Consider the following 17948-nt stretch of genomic DNA (forward strand, 5'->3'; position numbering starts at 1 on the left):
GATCCTGAAAGTACTATATGCTATTGCTCAATGATATTTGAAAGATCAAGGAAACGGGATTAAAGAAAGACAAATGTCTCAATTTTCAAAAACGAGGAAAAAAAATGAGGTTAGTGATTTTGACTTCGATTCCTTAAAAAACTCTAGAATGGATTATTAAAGAAATGACTGGAGAAAATGAGAATGTAGCGTATCTTCAAAAACTTCCAGGGCTTGCTAGTCAGATTTCAGATTCTTCTTTGACAAGATTACTCTATTTTACCTATATTTTAGCAAAGCTTTTGATGTATATTATACTACCTCATGGAGAAAATAGAGAGATACAGATTAGACAACGATCCAATTAGATGGATATGGACCTGATTGGATGGCTAGACTACAAGAGTAAATGCTAGGGGCTCAAATGTCAAGCTGGCGGTCCCCCCTTCCCCCCCAAAGTGCCTCAAGGATACATGCTTGGCTCTCCAATGTTTTAACAGGTTTATCAATGACTTGGATAAAGACACATTCACCAAATTTAAATATGACACACATTTGGGAGGGGCAGCTAACACAGTGGGTAACAGTCATGATACAAAGGTCTCCAATAGGCTAGAGCATTGGGCTGAATTTATCAAGACGAAGTTCAAGAGGGACAAATGTGAAGTCTTACTCATTTGAGTACATAACTCAGCTTCACAAGTTTAGAATGGAGGAGGCATGGTTAGACAATTAGTTTGGCTGAAAATGATCTAAGGGTTTCAGTGAACTACAAGCTCAATATCAATCAGAAATATATTATGATAACCAAAAAAAAGCCAATGTAGTCTTAGACTGCATTATGGGAAGCACCCCTTCCAAGAATAGGGAGGTGTACTCTGCTCTTGTCAGACCTCATTTGGAGTCTTTTGTTTGTTTGTTTGTTTTTTAGGCAATTGGGATTAAGTGACTTGCCCAGGGTCACACAGCTAGTAAATGTCAAGTGTTTGGTCTGACACCGGATTTGAACTCGGGTCCTCCTGACTTCAGGGCCTGTACTCTATCCACTGTGCCACCTGGTTGCTCCTTCATTTGGAGTCTTATGTTCATTTCTGGGCATTATGGTTAGAAAGCAACCAGGATGGCGAAGGCCCTTGAATTCATGTCAAAAGGGACTCAGTTGAAAGTATTAGGGATGTTCGGCCTAGAAATGAGAAGACCCTGGGGGATGAGGGGCAAAGAGAAAGTTGATATAAGTCTCAAGTATTTGAAATGCTATCATATGGAACAATTACATTTTTCTGCTTGGCCCCAAAGGGCAGAACCATGAGTAATGGGTAGAAATTACAAAGAGGAAAATTTATGCTTGATTTCAGGAAAAATCTTCCTAACAATTGGAGTTATACAGAAGTGTAATGGCTTGGCTTCAGAGTTTGCCTTCTTTGAAGGTCTTTAAGCAGAGACTGCAAAACCACTTGCCAATGTTACAGTGAAGATTCCTTTCACGGATGGCCAGGGCAAGATGATTGCTAACATTCATTTCTACTCTCAATTCTGTGATTCTGTATTATCAGAGTGTATGACATTTACTATACATTTCCTGGATTCATTTAAGTAAAGGGCATTTGTCTAAATGCCAACTTTGTTAAGTTCTAGCAAGGAAAATCTCAGACTTGGCAACCAAGAAATGAATATAGCATGCCATGACAATTCATTAAAACGATCATTAAGCAAAGGAAGGGCTATAATTTGCAATGGTACACAAGAAAGACACTGTGGAATAGGGACTTGGAATTAGGAAGACGGATTCAATTCCTGCCTCTGCCACCAGCCATATGACTGCAAGCGATCACGTAGCCTATCTAAGCCAGCTCCTATATCTGTAAAATAGGGATAATACCTGTAGTATCTACTTCATAAGGTGTCTGTGAGGCTTAAATGAGACAATGAATGCAGAGTACTTTGCAAAATATTTAAAAGTACTGCATAAAACTCACTTATTATTATTACTGGAGGAGGGAATATCCTTAACAATGAAACTATGGATTCTCAAAGTAAATACAGTTAAAACAGGGAAACCATTCCTGATCTACAATATAACAGAAAATATAAGCATACATAATTATGTAGACATAAATGAAAGTTTATAATATATACCTTTACTAGTTTGGTATCAAAATGTCTAGAAGTTATGGCAAGTTAAGACAATCAAAGAATAGGCATCTGCTTATGTCAAAACCTAATTAACCTCTATCTTATGAGCTTTTATTATGTCTATAATAACAGACAACTCTATTATCTTGTTATTTTACCTTACATTGCCCTTTAAGGTAACTGTTTTAAATAAATGGGATTATTTAATGGCTCCAAGCAATGATGAGAGGATGTTGAAACACATCTCTTGAGAGAAATTTAAACTGTCACTCATTATAGAAATTCTGACCTTTCCAATAAAAAGCACTCTAACTTACCCATCCAAACACCTGTTTATAGCAACTATATATAAGTTTTTTTCTTCTGACATTATTCAAATGTTGGGGCAGAGGTGAGGAGAAAGAGAATACACGTGTATATGGAAATTCTCTCTCTCTTCCGTCAATCCTACCCCCCACCCCTGACACACAGTCTTATTCTCTCTGTTCAATCCCACCAAAGTCCAGACAAATACAATCACCTCAGTCTTGATTCAAGTAGCAAAATTTGAAACTTACTGTCAAATTTTTCCACCCAGGGTCATTATTTAAACGATCAGCAATGTAATATCGAAGGCATTTAGCAAGATTGTCCATGAACTCAGTTCCCTAAAAGAGACAGAAGAAAATATGTTAACCCGTCATTTCAAAGTTAACAATAGGTAGAAAAGTACAGGACTACTTACTGGTGTAATACAATTGCTGTCAAATCTTTCTTTGATCTCTTCTGGAGGAAGAAAGCCACCTGGGGAAGAGAAACATTTTATTCCCACATTAAAAACTGGTCCGAACAGCTGAATGATTAACACAATATTAAAGAACAAAATGAATAATCCAAAGAAACTGAACCCCTTCATCTCAAGTCATGTTTACCATTTTTAAAAAATCTCCATCAAAAATAGATTAATAGCTTTGACAAGACTACACTAAAATATGGAGCACACAAAAATCCAAAGATTTAATAACATCAATAAATCCGTCATATTGTGTAAATAAAATAATGCATATTGCTTAAAGGGCATGTACTTACATGCTATAAACATTAAATTCAGATAAATGTGCATTGCCAAGTAAATATGAAAAGCTGAGTTTATCACAAGCTAATAATTTTGTTTGAATATGTAATTTCTTTTCTTTTCTTTTTTTTTTGAGGCAATTGAAATTAAGTGTCTTGCCCAGGGTCACACAGCTAGTGTCTGAGGCTGGATTTGAACTCAGATCCTTCTGACTTAAGGGTTGGTGCATTCTATCCACTATGCCACCTAACTTCCCTAATATATCATTTCTTTTTGCACTTTTCTGACAAGTATTTTCTCTCTGTACTAGTTATCACTCTCTCTCAAGGTATCACAAATGCTTAATTCTTGTTATTTTTAAAACAAATGCAACCATGTAATACTAAGACAATGAAGATATCAATAAAATGAAAACACAGTGTCACATATATAAACAGGCAAGGTGGGAAACAATACTCTAGCAAAAGTTGACACACAATTTAACATAAAGAAAACCAAAAAATAAGATACAAAATTTTTTTTAAAACTACTGACTGGCATAATTCTTTGCTGTACAATAGGAGGAATCCAAAACAAGAGTTCAGAATTACTTTAGAGGTTTCTAAGTTTACTGCTGTTACCATATCCACTTCCTCTAAGCTACTGGCCTGAATTTCTAATTTATTAGGGAGCAGAACCAACAACAGCACACACACACACACACATTTCACTATCAGCTCTTCTTTCAGGTTCTGGGTCTGATATAATGATATATATCTCATTCTCTATTTAACGTGTACGCACACACATGCATGTGCATCTACAGGTTTTAAGAAATAGGATAAATCACTGTGGTTGGTGACAATCTGCACAAAGAACAACTTGGAGGAGGGAGGAACTTAAAATATCCATTCAACACAGAGACAGATTCTTCTTTACAACACAAAGAGAGACTAAGATTTGCCAAAGCTTCTCAACAAACCAAAATAAGATCACAGCATGTCAATAAGTGTTCTGTTCCTAATTTAATAGTTAACTGCAGTGAAAAATAAGGTACAGATAATACATGACATGAGAGATTTTCAACTGGCTATACAACTTGTTACTGAAGGCCAAATATGACTTTGAATTTCAAGTTTTTGAGTAAACAGCTAAAAGAAAAATGAAATTTAACAAAAAATTTTAACCTTTTGACAGTATTTCTTCCCTGACTCGCTGCTTCTCTATAGTTGCTTCCATTCCTTCCTTTGATGCTCTAAACCTTCTGGAACGCTGCTGGTTCATTTTAGCACGTGGAGCCTGAAAGCAAAATTTTATTATTGTTCAGCTGATAACACTCACAGTTAGCATACTACTAAGTACCAGGAACTTAGCTGGGAAATGAGGATTCAAAGACAAATACAAAGAAGAAGATACAACTACTAAGATGAAGTAGTCCCTGCCTTCAAGGAGCTCTATTCTGTCAGGGAAAATAATATGTACATGTATAAGTATGTGAAAATATAAATAAATCTATTAATACAAGATAATTTTGTTTCTTAAGCTGGGAAACATTATCACCTGAGGAGATCAGGAAAGTCTGCATGTAGACTATGACAGATGCAGAGGTGAGTGGAAAGTGTATTCAGGCATGGGTTAAAGGCATAGAGAGGGGACGGGTGGGGTGCATTGGGAACAGGACAGGTTGGCTGGATCAAACAGTGTATAAAGTGGAATAACATGTAATAAGCCTGGAAAGGAAATTATAGGTGGGAGCCAGCTTGTGAAAGGTTTGCATTTGACTCTAGATGTAATATGAAGCCACGGCATAGTTTCTCAAGTAGAGGAATGACATGGTCAGACCTGTGCCTTAAGAAAATCACTTTAGCAGCTGTGTGGAGGATAGATTGCAAGAGGAAAAACTTTGGCACAGAGACCACTAATGTATCTATGCAATAGTCCAGAGAAGAAGGGATGAGAATTTTAATTAGGGTGATGGCCATTATCAGTAGAGAAAAAGAAAGACTTGAGATAATAGTGGAGAAGACATTACAAGATTTGACAACTGATTGGGTATGTGGGGGGAAGAAGAGTAAATAATGAAGGATAATACCAGTGCTGTAAATGTGAATGACCAGAAAAATAAGGCACTCAACAGAAATTGTATAGTCAGAAAGGAGGAAAGAGGAGAAAAATGTTTTAGTTTATAAACATATATGACATAAAGGGAGAAACTTAAGACATATTCAATAATTCCAATATTTGACAAATTTTCCATTAATAATACAACATACCATTTAAAATTATAAATCACAAACTCTACAGCTTAACTGAGAACCTAAAAAATGAATCCAGGGAGGTGGACAATAGTTCTATGACTCAAAAGTGATTATTTACTATGTCACAGTACCTCTGAAGGACCTCTTCTCTTGAAAGACAGCCAGTTTTGGAGTAAATAAGACTTGTGTTTGGGTCCTGTCTAATGAAATCACAGGTCTGGACCAAAACAAAAAAAAAAACAAAAAGTCTGCAGCCAGACTCAGTGATACTTTCTTTTACAAGATAAAAGTACTATGAAAGTTTTGCAGGGAAAAGACACAGAGATTACTTCTGGTTGTGTGGGATTATTAGAGAATACTTAATGGAACTAGGCTTTGATACTTAAGTACAATTTCAACAGGCAGAGATTTTATTTTTGTTTGCTGGAAGAAGTAGATTCTCAGCAGAAAGAAAATAGAATCCAAGATGATGCTGGAAGATACCTCTTTCCAAATCCAAAAAAGTCAAACAAACATCTTCTGCAGGTTTAGATATAATTAATTGTACCCCAACTATCTCTGTGGTGACTCCTGGCCACCCCAATTTGCCTATATCCAGTTTTATAATTAGCATTTCACCCTTTCAAGAAGGAAGAATGTTAGAAAAATGGAACTGGAAGCCATAAAGTTTTGAAGCAAAAGCATAGAAAAATATAAGCTAGTATATAAGCCTGGGTTCATCAAATTCTACTTTGAGATGAACAATCTGGATTCTAGTGCTAGAGAATTCTGACTGAGTGACTTAGGATATATAGCACATTTTAGGGGGCCTTAGCTTCCTTATCTGTAAAATGAAAATATTTGCCTAGATATTTTCCAAAGTCCCTTCCAGCTCTAAAATTCTATGTTTCATAAATATAGTAACCCAATACTAAGAAAAATCTCCATTATCTTGAAGAATCAGAAAAAGACTAATAATAAAGGAGAAACAGGTCTTTCCACATTGAGGAAAAGTTCCCAAACTGAGATCCAAAAAAAGATAGTCAAAAACCAACTTATTCAGAATGTCTTCAACTTGACCCCATTATCTGTTTCAAGGATTTCTATTTAAGGCTGACAAACTAGTGGTCTCTGTGACAAAATTTTTCCTCTCGAAATCTATCCTCCACACGAGCTGGATCATTATGATTCATTATTTCTGGACCTCTATTAATGGTCAGAGCCCTTCTGCTCCTCCCTATTTCTGGAGTCCCTCCCTGACCATTCTCTTAATCCTAGGCTCCTTCTAGTGTGCATAAGCCCACAGTCAGACAACAAAATAAATCCTCATATGATAAATAAATGCTAAATTATAATACTATCTACTAATTGGTACTGTCAATTGAGTTTAACAACAAAATGTGATGATGGCTTCACTAAGTACCATAATAAAGGGTTAGGTAGTGAGAAGAAAGGCATACCCTGGGAATAACTCAAATCAATATGACATGGACTACATAACAGATCCTGTTCTCCCTTGTGCCCTACCTGAGAGAAAAATGTAATTACTAATTGAACTGGGTGAACTATGTATTTTTTTACTCTAGCCAAGTATTTTTATTGAGTAAACAGAACTTAGAGAGTATTTGACAATTCTCACATACAAGCAGTCTGGACCCTCAAAACTAAAATCACTCTAGCCCTCGGGAACAGATAAGGAATGAAGCCATAAAATGAAACTAACAAGGAAGCTATCAGTAGTTACACTGGCCTTATTCTTATGTGTAATTTTTATCATGCTTATTTATATAACTTTTCAATCTTTTCTAATTTTAGTTAGTTGGTATCATTATACAAAAGCAGTAACTTATAGTGGTCTTGGGCTTTTAAGTACTCAAAAAAAAAACCTCATTACAAACAAAGAATCAGGACTACTCCCTTTCCCAATTGACGCTTTCTAGCTCTTAACGCATAAGTGAAGGTCAGTATTTAAGTCTGCTATTAACCTAAACATTAGTAATGTATCAGTGAATGAATGAAATTGTTTTAATACTTACTACTCCATCTATTGCCATGTAAAGAAGTCGTCTTGGTCTTACTATATTGAAGAGTCTATCAATATATTCAAAAATTGCAACCATCATTTCATCTTCATTTTTTGGTGCTGGTCTGTAATTTAAAGCAAATGAAATAATATTCATATCATGCCTGTACGTTATAACATATTGTATTACATAAAAATAATCTTATACAGAGATGTCTTACAATGACAAAATAGATCATGTATAAATCACCTTGCAAAAGTGTGCATAAGAAGCAAGACGAATTAGAGATCCTAAGAAAAGGAAGCAAATTTTCATCAGAAGTATCACTGATACTTCATGACATTATGACATAAGACTCAAGACTGAAATATAGTTCTGGAAGACTAAAACTTACGCAAAACAAAGAAATTTCAAAAGGAGGGAAATTCATAGCACTATAGATTAAAATATGCTCATGCAAGGAAATCTAGGAAATAAAAGGAGTAGAGGGACAAGTGGAGAACATCTAGGTGGAGAGAGAGAAAGAGAGAAAGAAAGAGAGAAAGAGAAAGAGAGAGAGAGAAGGAGAGAAGCGATATGGTTTTATTAAGTTAATAAAGAGTTATGAGTCACATGAGCATAGTATAGTCAACAAAAAGCAACAGTAGATGAGTTAAGGAAATAATTCATAAGCCTACCACAAAGTCATGCTATGACAATGAGAGAAATGAGGAAGGACTTTAATTTTTGGACATCTGCTTAAATTTACTCCTTTCCAAAAGTAAAGTGGCTAATTATTTCTTGGTTTATCTTAGCAATAGCTCTATTTCCTTCTCTCCTTACACTCTCAGTGGTCTCAATAACTCCCACAGGTTCAATTATCTCTAGGCAAATGACTCAGATCTTTGTCTAACACCTCCAAACCCCAGTTCTCTATTACCAACTGCCTACTGGACATTTCCTACTAGATGTCTAGTAGGTACTTAAACTCCACCCTTCTAAAACAGAATTAATTGATTATCTTTCCTCCCAACCCCTCTCCTCTTCCAAACTTCCCCATTTCTCTCAAGGCCAAGAATATAGTTTTAGTTACCCAGGTTGAAAAAACCTCAGTCTTCCCTTGACTTCTCACTCTCCTACAAACCTCGCCAAGCAACCAGTTACCAAGTCCTGTTGATTCTCCTTTCACATCTCTCCTATTGGTCCCCTTCTCTCTATTCACAGAGTTCCCAGTTTAGTACCTCATTATTGCCTATCTATACTACTTCAATAGATTCTAAATTGGTCTCCCAGACCCTAGTCTCAAGTAATATTCCTAACATACAGGTTTGACCATTTACTCCCCTTGATCAAAGAGCTCCTGTGTCTACTTACTAGTACTAAAATAAAATACAAATTCCATTGTTTGTCACCAAAAATTCTTTAATATCCTGTAGCAACATAATCTTCCAGGTTTCTGTTGTTGTTCAGTCATTTCAGTCGTGTCTGACTCTTTGTGACCCGATTTGGGATTTTCTTAGCAAAGATACTGGAGTGGTTTTCCATTTCCTTCTCCAGCACATTTTACAGATGAGGAACTGAGGCAAACAGGGTTAAGTGACTTGCCCAGGATCACATAACTAATAAGTGTCTGAGGCCAGAATTGAACTCAGGAAGATGTCTTCCTGATTACAGGCCTGGCACTCTAGCCACTGTGCCACTTAGCTGCCCCAGATTTAGTATATATTAATTTCCTTTATCCACAGTACGGTCTAGCCAAATTGGTCTTCTTATTGTCCCTCATACAAAATATTCTATCTCCCCCATCCCTGACTTGGCACAGAATCTCTCTCATGCCTGGAATGTATTCCCTCCTCACCTCAGCCTATCAGAATTCCAGTTGTCTTTAAAAGTTCAGTTCAAGAGCTGCCTCCTTTACAAGGACTATCTCAATTTCCCTGAAATTACCATTTACACTCTGTATATTATTTTGTATTTACTGATATGTGTTCATGATGTTTCCCCCTGATCAAATGTAAATTCTTTGGTCTATATATACCTAATACCTAGCACACGGAAAGTATTAAATGTTTACTGATGAGTTGTAAAAAGGTAGCGAAACCAAAAGATGAGAACCAGAAGCTGGATTCTCTGAAAAATGGAGAAACTGATGACAAAACAGAAATGATGAGCACCAAGAGGGAGCATGATCACTCCATCTTACAATCTGTGATAAAGGTGAAGAAATCTCAGAACACAATCTAACAGGCAACCTAAATTTTTGGAGAGCTAATTTCTAAGACTGTAGAGAATGACTAGGCAAGACTCCTTGGCCTAAAATTCTACAGGGGAAGTAACCTCAAAAGAAGTAAATGAAATGCTGAACGCCCAGAGAGAAACAATACTAATGAAGAAGAAAAGGACAGGTTATCTAAAGAGGTGATGTGGTCCACAACAATTTAATCAACCAACTTAAACTTGTACAAAATATAGAAGTAAAAACAGGTAATGGAGAATGAATACAAAAAAGGTGGTATAAGAATAATGTCAGGAGTACCAAAGCTGAGAATGAACTTAGACAGGCACAGAAAAAGCCAATGGGCATATTTCAGTTATATTATGTTAAAGGGAATGAAAAAAGGCATGATATTCAGGGAGGATAAGATGATAATGACTAAATCTAAAAAATAGATTTACTCAACACTTACTTTGAATCTGTTTTCTGTCAAAGAGAATAATATTTGGACTGGAAGATCCATAAATGGCTAAGAAAGAACTGAAACCAAAACAAGTAGATGGAGAATGCTAACAGTCCTTGATAAGTTCAAACTATCAGGCCTAGACAAACCAGGTCCCAGTATACAAAACAAAACAAAGCCACAGAAAGAAAAGAAAACCTGGCAAATGCTACCAAGGCCTATCTTTCAAAGGAGGTTCTACTGCAAACGGAAATGAGACTAAGTTTGAAAATTCTGTAACATATTACTAAAGGAATAGTTTCTGAATATGTCTAAAATGAAGCAATGAACAAAAAAAGTCAACAGGGCTTCATGGAAACCAGGTGTCATTTATCTTTTTTGACAAGTTATTGGACTGGTAAACCAAGGGACCATCATTCATACATACATACATACATACATAGATACATACATACATGATTAGACCCAAAGAATAGTCATTAAATGGTTCACTGTCAACTTCTAAGCTAATGACTGTACTCACCAGGAACCAGTACTTGACCCTAAGCTGATTATCACACTTACAAATTATTTGAGTACAAGTATAGTTGTCAAGCTTGTCAAATTTGCAGATAATAAAAAGCTAAGAGGAAAAGCTAAAATACTAGATAACACAGTGAGGGTCCAAAAAATCTTAAGAGACTAGAAAACTAGGCTTAATCTAATAAGATAAACATTTATTCCTGTCAAACTTCCAAGACTCACACTTGAATTAAAAAGATCAATTTTACAACTATAATATAAGGGAAACAAGGCTACAGACTCTATTTTGTAAAAGACGTGGACGGTCAACTGTAAATCAAATGAGTCGTAACTTGACAGCCAAAACACATAATGCAATGACAGGCTGCATTAAGATAGGCCTGCTGTCCAGGACTAGAGAGGTGATAGTCTCTTTATACTCTGTCCTAGTCAAAACCCATTTGGAACATTATGGTCAATTCAGGATGCTACATTTTATAAAGGATAAGTGGAAAGCGTGCAGAGGATAGAAGAAATAATGACAAAGGACTTCAAGATCTTCCCAAAGGGCAGAACCAGAAACAATGGGTAGAAGTTACAAAGAGGAAGATTTAGAGTTGTTCTAAGACAAAAATTTCCTGATGACTAGTATGATCCATAAGGGGAATGAAGTACCTCAGGAGATAATGTGCTTCCTTTCACTGGAGATCTTTAAGCAAAGCCTAAGGAATTACTTGCTGTTATGTTGCAGAATGGATTTTTATTAAAATACAGATTTGTCTAGATAGCCTCTGGGGTCCCCTTTCAACTCTGAAATTCCACAATTACTTACTTGTCTTCAGGATGTGTACAAGGATGGATGATTCCATTCATATCCAAATATAGATTATCAAACTCCACTTCATTTGGATTAGGTTTACTGGTATCAACTGGGATCTTGACGCCATTGCATTCTTTGGGCTATAAGAAAGTAATTTACAAGTTTTATTTACAACTCTAAAAAATTATTTAGATTCAAGGCTAAGTAGAGATTCATAATTTGTTTCTGGAAGTAACATGTTTGATGACAGGAAATAAAGCAACATAAAATAAGATTTTAATCACTAGACAGGAATCATTATATAAGTAAGTCAGTCAGGAAAGCTGAATCTATTAAGTTTGTGTCCTATCAAAAAGAGATGCATTTTTATTGTTCAGTATATATTCTTTACAACTGAGATAGAGGCAAGTTTTATATGCTATATAATTTTAAAGGTTGGCTTAAGTGATGCAAAATGGAGTAAGGAGGACTAACAAAACAATATACACAGTGACTTTCGACTAATCAACCAACACAGATTTATAACCACCTACTATGTGGCAGGTACTAAGCTAGGCACCAGAAAACACAAAAACAAAAAATGACATAGTTTCTGCCTTCAAGGCACTTACATTCTATCATGTGAGAACACACACATATAAGTATACACAAAATAAATACAAAGTGACCAAGGAAGAATGGTACTTTTAGTTGAGGGGAATCAGAAAAAGATTCATGTAGAAGGTGCTGTTTAAGTCAAGTCTTGAAATAAGTATGGGATTCTATGGAGTGAAGGTGAGAAGGAGTGCATTCCAGGCATGAGTGTACCCAATTCAAAGGTACAGAGCCTGGAAATGGAGAGGTCTGACCACTTTGGCTACACTAGAGTCTGGGAAGAGTAGCATACAGTGTGAAGGTTTTAAAAGCTAGGCTGAAGCTTATATTTAAGTCTAGGTTCAAGGAGACATTAGTTTGCTGAGGAGAGGAATAATTGCCAGATCTGTGCTTAGGAAAACCACTGGCAGCTGTGTAGATGATGGAATGGGGTGGAGGGTGTGGAGAGATCTGACACAAAAGACAATTAAGAAGCCACTGCTGCAAAGTCTAGACAAGAGATGATGAGGACCAGGACTAATGTGGCATCTGTAAGTTGTGGAAGTAAAAATACAAGTTACCAACTGACCAGATATATAGAGTATAAGAGACTAAGGAACTGAAGATGGTGATAAAACTGCACAACTGGGAGACTGGAAAAACTGTGATGCCCTTAATAGAAATAGAGAATTTGGGTATAGAGGTGGGAGAAAAGATGAATAAAGTTTTAGACATACTGAGTTTGAGACGTCTAAGAGACATCCAAGTCAAAATGTCAAATAGCATGACACAGGGCTGAAGTTCAAGAACAAGACTAGGGCTGAATATAAAGACCTAGGAGTAATTAGTGTACAGGAAGCGATGAGAGACAAAGAGAAGCTACAAGGAGAGAAAAAGGTCCAGAACAGAGTCTTGGGGTACACCCAAGGTTAAACTATGATATGGATGAATAAGCAAAAAAGATTGAGAAAACTGACAAGATAGAGAAGAGGGGAAAGTAATATTAAGAAAACACCCAACAGTGATGGAAATAAGTATTACTGCTCAACCAGCGTAACATGTCAAATACTAGGTTTAATTTTTAATTCATTTTTTCTCAATCACATGTAAACAAAAATTTTTAACATTTCTTAAAAATGCTGAGCTCCATCTTCTCTCCATCCCTTTCTTCCCTTCCTCCTCCCTTAAACAGCAAGCAATTTGATAGATTATACACATGCATTCATGCAAAACATTTCTATATTAGCCATGTTGCAAAAGAAGACAAAGACCAAAAGGGAAAAAAAAACCTGAGAACAATAGGAAGTTTAAAAAGTATGCTTCAATTTGAGTTCAGACTCCATCAGTTCTTTCTCTGGAGGTGGGTGGCATTTTTTAATCCTTCAGAATTGTCGGGGCAGCTAAGTGGCGCAGTGGATAGAGCACCGGCCCTGAAGTCAGGAGGACCTGAGTTCAAATCCGACCTCAGACCAAACACTTGACACTTACTAGCTGTGTGACCCTGGGCAAGTCACTTAACCCAATTGCCTAAAAACAAAAACAAAAAAAAAACAAACTGTCTTTGATCACAGTATTGCTGAGAATAGCCAAGTCATTCACAGTTATTCATTATATAATACTCTTATTATTGTGTACGGTGTTCTCCAGGCTCTGCTCATTTTACTTTGCATCAGTTCATATAAGTCTTCTTATGTTCTTCTGAAAGCATGCTGCTTGTCATTTCTTATAGCACAATAGTATTCCATCACAACCATATACAACTTGTTCAGCCATTCCCCAATTGATGGGCATCCCCTCAATTTCCAATTCTTTATTCATCACAAAAAAAGCTGCTACAAATATATTTTGTACACATAAGTACTTTTCCCTTTTCTGTGATCTCTTTGGGATACTTAGTAGTTGTACTGCTCGTCAAAAGGTATGCAATTTTATGGCCTTTTGGTCACAGTTCTAAATTGCTCTCCAAAATGGCTAGATCAGTTCACAATTCAACCAACAATGAATTTGTTGTTGGTGTTCAGCCTTTTCAGTCGTGTCTGACTTTATGATCCCTTGTGGGGTTTTCTTGGCAAAGACACTGGAGTAGTTTGGCATTTCCTTTTCCAGCTCATTTTGCAAATGGGCAACTGAGGGAAACAAGGGTTAAGTGACTTGCCCAGGGCCACATAGCTAGTAAGTATCTGAGAACAAATTTGAACTCCTGGCCCTCCATCCACTGCACCTACTTGCCCTAGGTGTATACCTACTTTCTGCCAAACTGCTTTCCATTTTCCTGGCAATTTTTGTCAGATAATAAATTCTTGTCCCAAAATCTTAGATCTTTGGGTTTTTCAAACACTAGATTGCTATGGTCATTTACTACTGTGTATAGTGTACCTGATCTATTCCACTGATCCACTACTCTATTTCTTAGGCAGTACCAGATTGTTTTAAGGTTTACCTCTTTGTAGTACAATTTGAGACGTGGTACCTTCCTTCACACTTTTTTTTCTCACTTATTCTTTATATTCTTGTCTTTTTCTTCCAGATAAATTATGTTAGTATCTTTTCTAGCTGTATAAAATAATTTTTTGGTAATCTAATTGGAATGGCACTGAATATTTAAATTAATTTAGATAGAATTGTCATAAGCAATTAATATTTTTCCAGTTGTATAGACCTGACTGTGTGAAAAGTATTCTGTAATTGTTTTCATATAGTTCCTGGGTTTGTCTTGGCAGGGAGACTCATTTTACACTGTCTGCAGTTATATTAAATGGAATTTCTCTATCTCTTGCTGCTGGACTTTGTTGGTAATACATAGAAATGCTGATGACTTATGTGGGTGTATTTTATATCTTGCAACTTTGCTGAAGTTATTACAGTTTCAACTAATTTTTAGCTAATTCTCCAGGATTCTCTAAGTATATGATCAAATTATCTGCAAAAAGTGACAGCTATTTCCTCATTGCCTATTTTAATTTCTTCAATTTCTTTTTCTTGTCTTATTACTATAGCCAGCATTTTTAGAAAAATACTAGATAACAGAGGTATTAACAAGGACCCTTATTTCACCCCAGATCTTACTGGAAAGGTTTCTAGCTTAACCTCATTACAGATAATGCTTGCTGGTTTTAGATTATGCTTAATGGTTTTTATAGATGCCACTTGTTTTAAGGAAAGTTCTATTTATTTCTATACTTTTTCATGTTTTTAATAGGAATGAGTGTTGTAGTTTGTCAAACCCTTTCCTGCATTAAGATAAATCATATGATTTCTGTTGGTTTTGTTATTGATATAATAAATTATACGGTCAATTATAGTTTTCCTACTACTGAACCAGTCCTGCATTCTTGGTATAAATCCTACCTGGTCATAGTGTATGATATCTGTGATATATGGCTATAACTTCCTTGTTAATACTTTATTTAAAATTTTTTGCATCAATATTCATTAGAGAAATTGGTCTGTAATTTTTTTCCTCTGTTTTTACTCTTCCTAGTTTAGGTATCAGCACCATATTTGTATCATAAAAGTTATTCGGTAGGATTCCTTCTTTGCCTATTTTTTCAAATAGTTTATATAGTATTGGACTTAATTGTTCTTTAAATGTTTGGTAGAATTTACTTATGAATCCATCTGGTCCTGGGGATTTTTGCTTAGGGAGCTTATTTATGGCTTGTTCAATTTGTTTTTCTAAGATTAGGTTACCTAAATATTCTATTTCCTATTCTGTTAATCTAGGCAATTTATATTATTATTGTAAATATTCATCCACTTGATCTAGACTGTCAGATTTGTTGGCATATAATTGGGCAAAACAGCTCTTAATAATTACTTTGATTTCCTCTTCATTGGCGGTAAATTCACCCTTTTCATCTTTGATACTGGTTATTTGGTTTTCTTTCTTTTTAAAAAAATCAAATTAACCAATGGTTTATCTATTTTTTTGCCCATAAAACCAGCTCCCAGTTTTATTAGTTCAATGGTTTTTTTACTTTCAATTTTATTAATCTCTCCTTTGATTTTCAGAATTTCCAACTGGGTGTTTATTTGGGGATTTTTAATTTGTTCTTTTCCTAGATTTTTTTTTTTAGTTGTATGTCCTTTCTCTATTTTATTAATGTTAGCATCTAGAAATATAAATTTTCCCTTAAGTAGTACTTGGCTGCATCCCATAAATTTTGTATGTTGTCTCATTGTTGTCAGTCTCTTTAATGAAATTGATTGTTTCTATGATTTGTTTTGACCCACTTATTCTTTAGAATTAGATTTACTTTTCAATTAATTTTTAATGTTTCCATGGCCCTTTACTGAATATAATTTTTATTGCATTATGGTCTGAAAAGGATACATTTAGTATTTCAGCTTTTCTGCATTTGGTTGTGAGATTTTTATGCCCCAATATGTGGTCAATTTTTGTGAAGGTTCCATGTACAGCTGCAAATAAAGTACACTCTTTTCTATTTCCATTCAATTTTCTCCAGAGGTCTATCATAGCTTACTTTTCTAAAATTCTATTCATATTCTTTACTATATTTTATGGTTAGATTTATCTGTTCTGAGAGGGGAATGTTGAGGTCCCCTACTAGTACAGTTTTACTGTCTATTTTCTCCTGTAACTTTAAGAATTTAGATGCTATGCCATTTGGCACATGTTTAGTATTGGGGTTACTTCATTATCGATGTTATCTTTTTAATAAAATGCAGTTTCCTTGTTTATCTCTTTTAATTAGGTCTATTTTTTGCTTTTGCTTTGAGATCATCATTGTTATCCCTGCTCTCTTTACTTCAGCTGAACATAAGAGATTCCACTCCATTATTCTATGTATGTGTGCAGCTAGGTGATGCAGTGGATAGAACACTGTGCCTGGAATCAGGAAGACTCATCTTCATGAGTTCAAATCCAGCCTCAGACAACTAACTAGTTGTGTGATTTTGGGCAAGTCACTTAACTCTGGTTAGTCTCAGTTGTCCACCTGTAAAATGAGCTGGACAAAGAAATGGCAAACCACTCCATTACCTTTGCCAAGAAAACTCCCAAAAATGGGAGTCCAACATGACTAAAACAACTGAACCACAACAACAAAAAGTATATCTAAGTTAAGTGTGTAAACAACAAGTCTTGTAAACAACATATTGTTGAATTTTGATTTTTAATCCTTTCTGCTATCTGCTTCCATTTTATGGGTGAGTTCCTCACATTCTGAGTTAGGATTCACTGTGTATTTCCCTCCATCCTATTTTTCCCGTTTCTTCTCTCTCTTTTTACCCCATTCCTCCTCAAAAGTCTTTTGCTTCTAATCATTACCTCCCTTAATCCACCCTCCCTTCAGTCAAGCCCCCTCCCCTTCTTGTCTCCCTTTCCCCTCCTACTTCACTGTAGAGTTAAGATAGATTCCTATACTCAAGTGATTGTATGTTATTCCCTCTTTGGGCAAATTCTGATGAGAGTAAGTTTCAAGTAATGACCATCATTCCCTGCCCCCATCACCTCCATTGTAAAAGGTCTTCCTTCATGCCTCTTTTACATGAGATAATTTTCCCCATTCTTTCTCATCCTTCCCCCTTCTCCCAGTGCATCCTACTTTTTCACTCCTTTATTTTTTTAACCATCCCATCATATTCAACACATCCATGTCCTCTCTGTCTACAAACATTCCTCTTTCCAACTGCCCTAATAATGACAGAAGTTAAGAGTTACAAGTATCGCCTTCTCACATAGGAATGTAAACAGTTTAACCTTACTGAATCCCTTATGATTTTTCTTTCATGTTTACCTCTGAGTTTTGTATTTGAAAGGCAAAATGTCTATTTAGCTCTGGTCTTTTCATCAAGAATGCTTGAAAGTCATCTATCTCGGTGAAAAATCCATTATTCCCCCTGAACGATTATACTCAGTTTTGCTGGGTACATGATTCTTGGTTGTGACCCTAGCTCCTTTTTCCTTCAGAACATCATATTACAAGCCTTTCAATTCTTTAAAGTAGAATCTGCTAAATCTCATGTGAT

At 35.6% G+C, this 17948-nt stretch overlaps 1 protein-coding gene across 1 annotated transcript in view; it reads right to left on the reverse strand.

Annotated features, from left to right (window-relative positions):
- XRN2 (5'-3' exoribonuclease 2) overlaps positions 1–17948 on the reverse strand; it is a 101187-nt gene that overhangs the window by 61668 nt on the left and 21571 nt on the right. The window contains exons 2-6 of the mRNA XM_027840378.1: positions 11397–11524; positions 7419–7530; positions 4333–4444; positions 2837–2895; positions 2670–2759 (exon numbers count right to left, since the gene is read on the reverse strand). Coding sequence (XP_027696179.1) covers positions 2670–2759; positions 2837–2895; positions 4333–4444; positions 7419–7530; positions 11397–11524 — 501 coding nt within the window. The remainder of the gene's footprint in view (positions 1–2669; positions 2760–2836; positions 2896–4332; positions 4445–7418; positions 7531–11396; positions 11525–17948) is intronic.

This window comes from Vombatus ursinus, unplaced genomic scaffold (genome assembly GCF_900497805.2).
Source record: "Vombatus ursinus unplaced genomic scaffold, bare-nosed wombat genome assembly UNPS02014841.1, whole genome shotgun sequence".
Taxonomy (NCBI): domain Eukaryota; kingdom Metazoa; phylum Chordata; class Mammalia; order Diprotodontia; family Vombatidae; genus Vombatus; species Vombatus ursinus.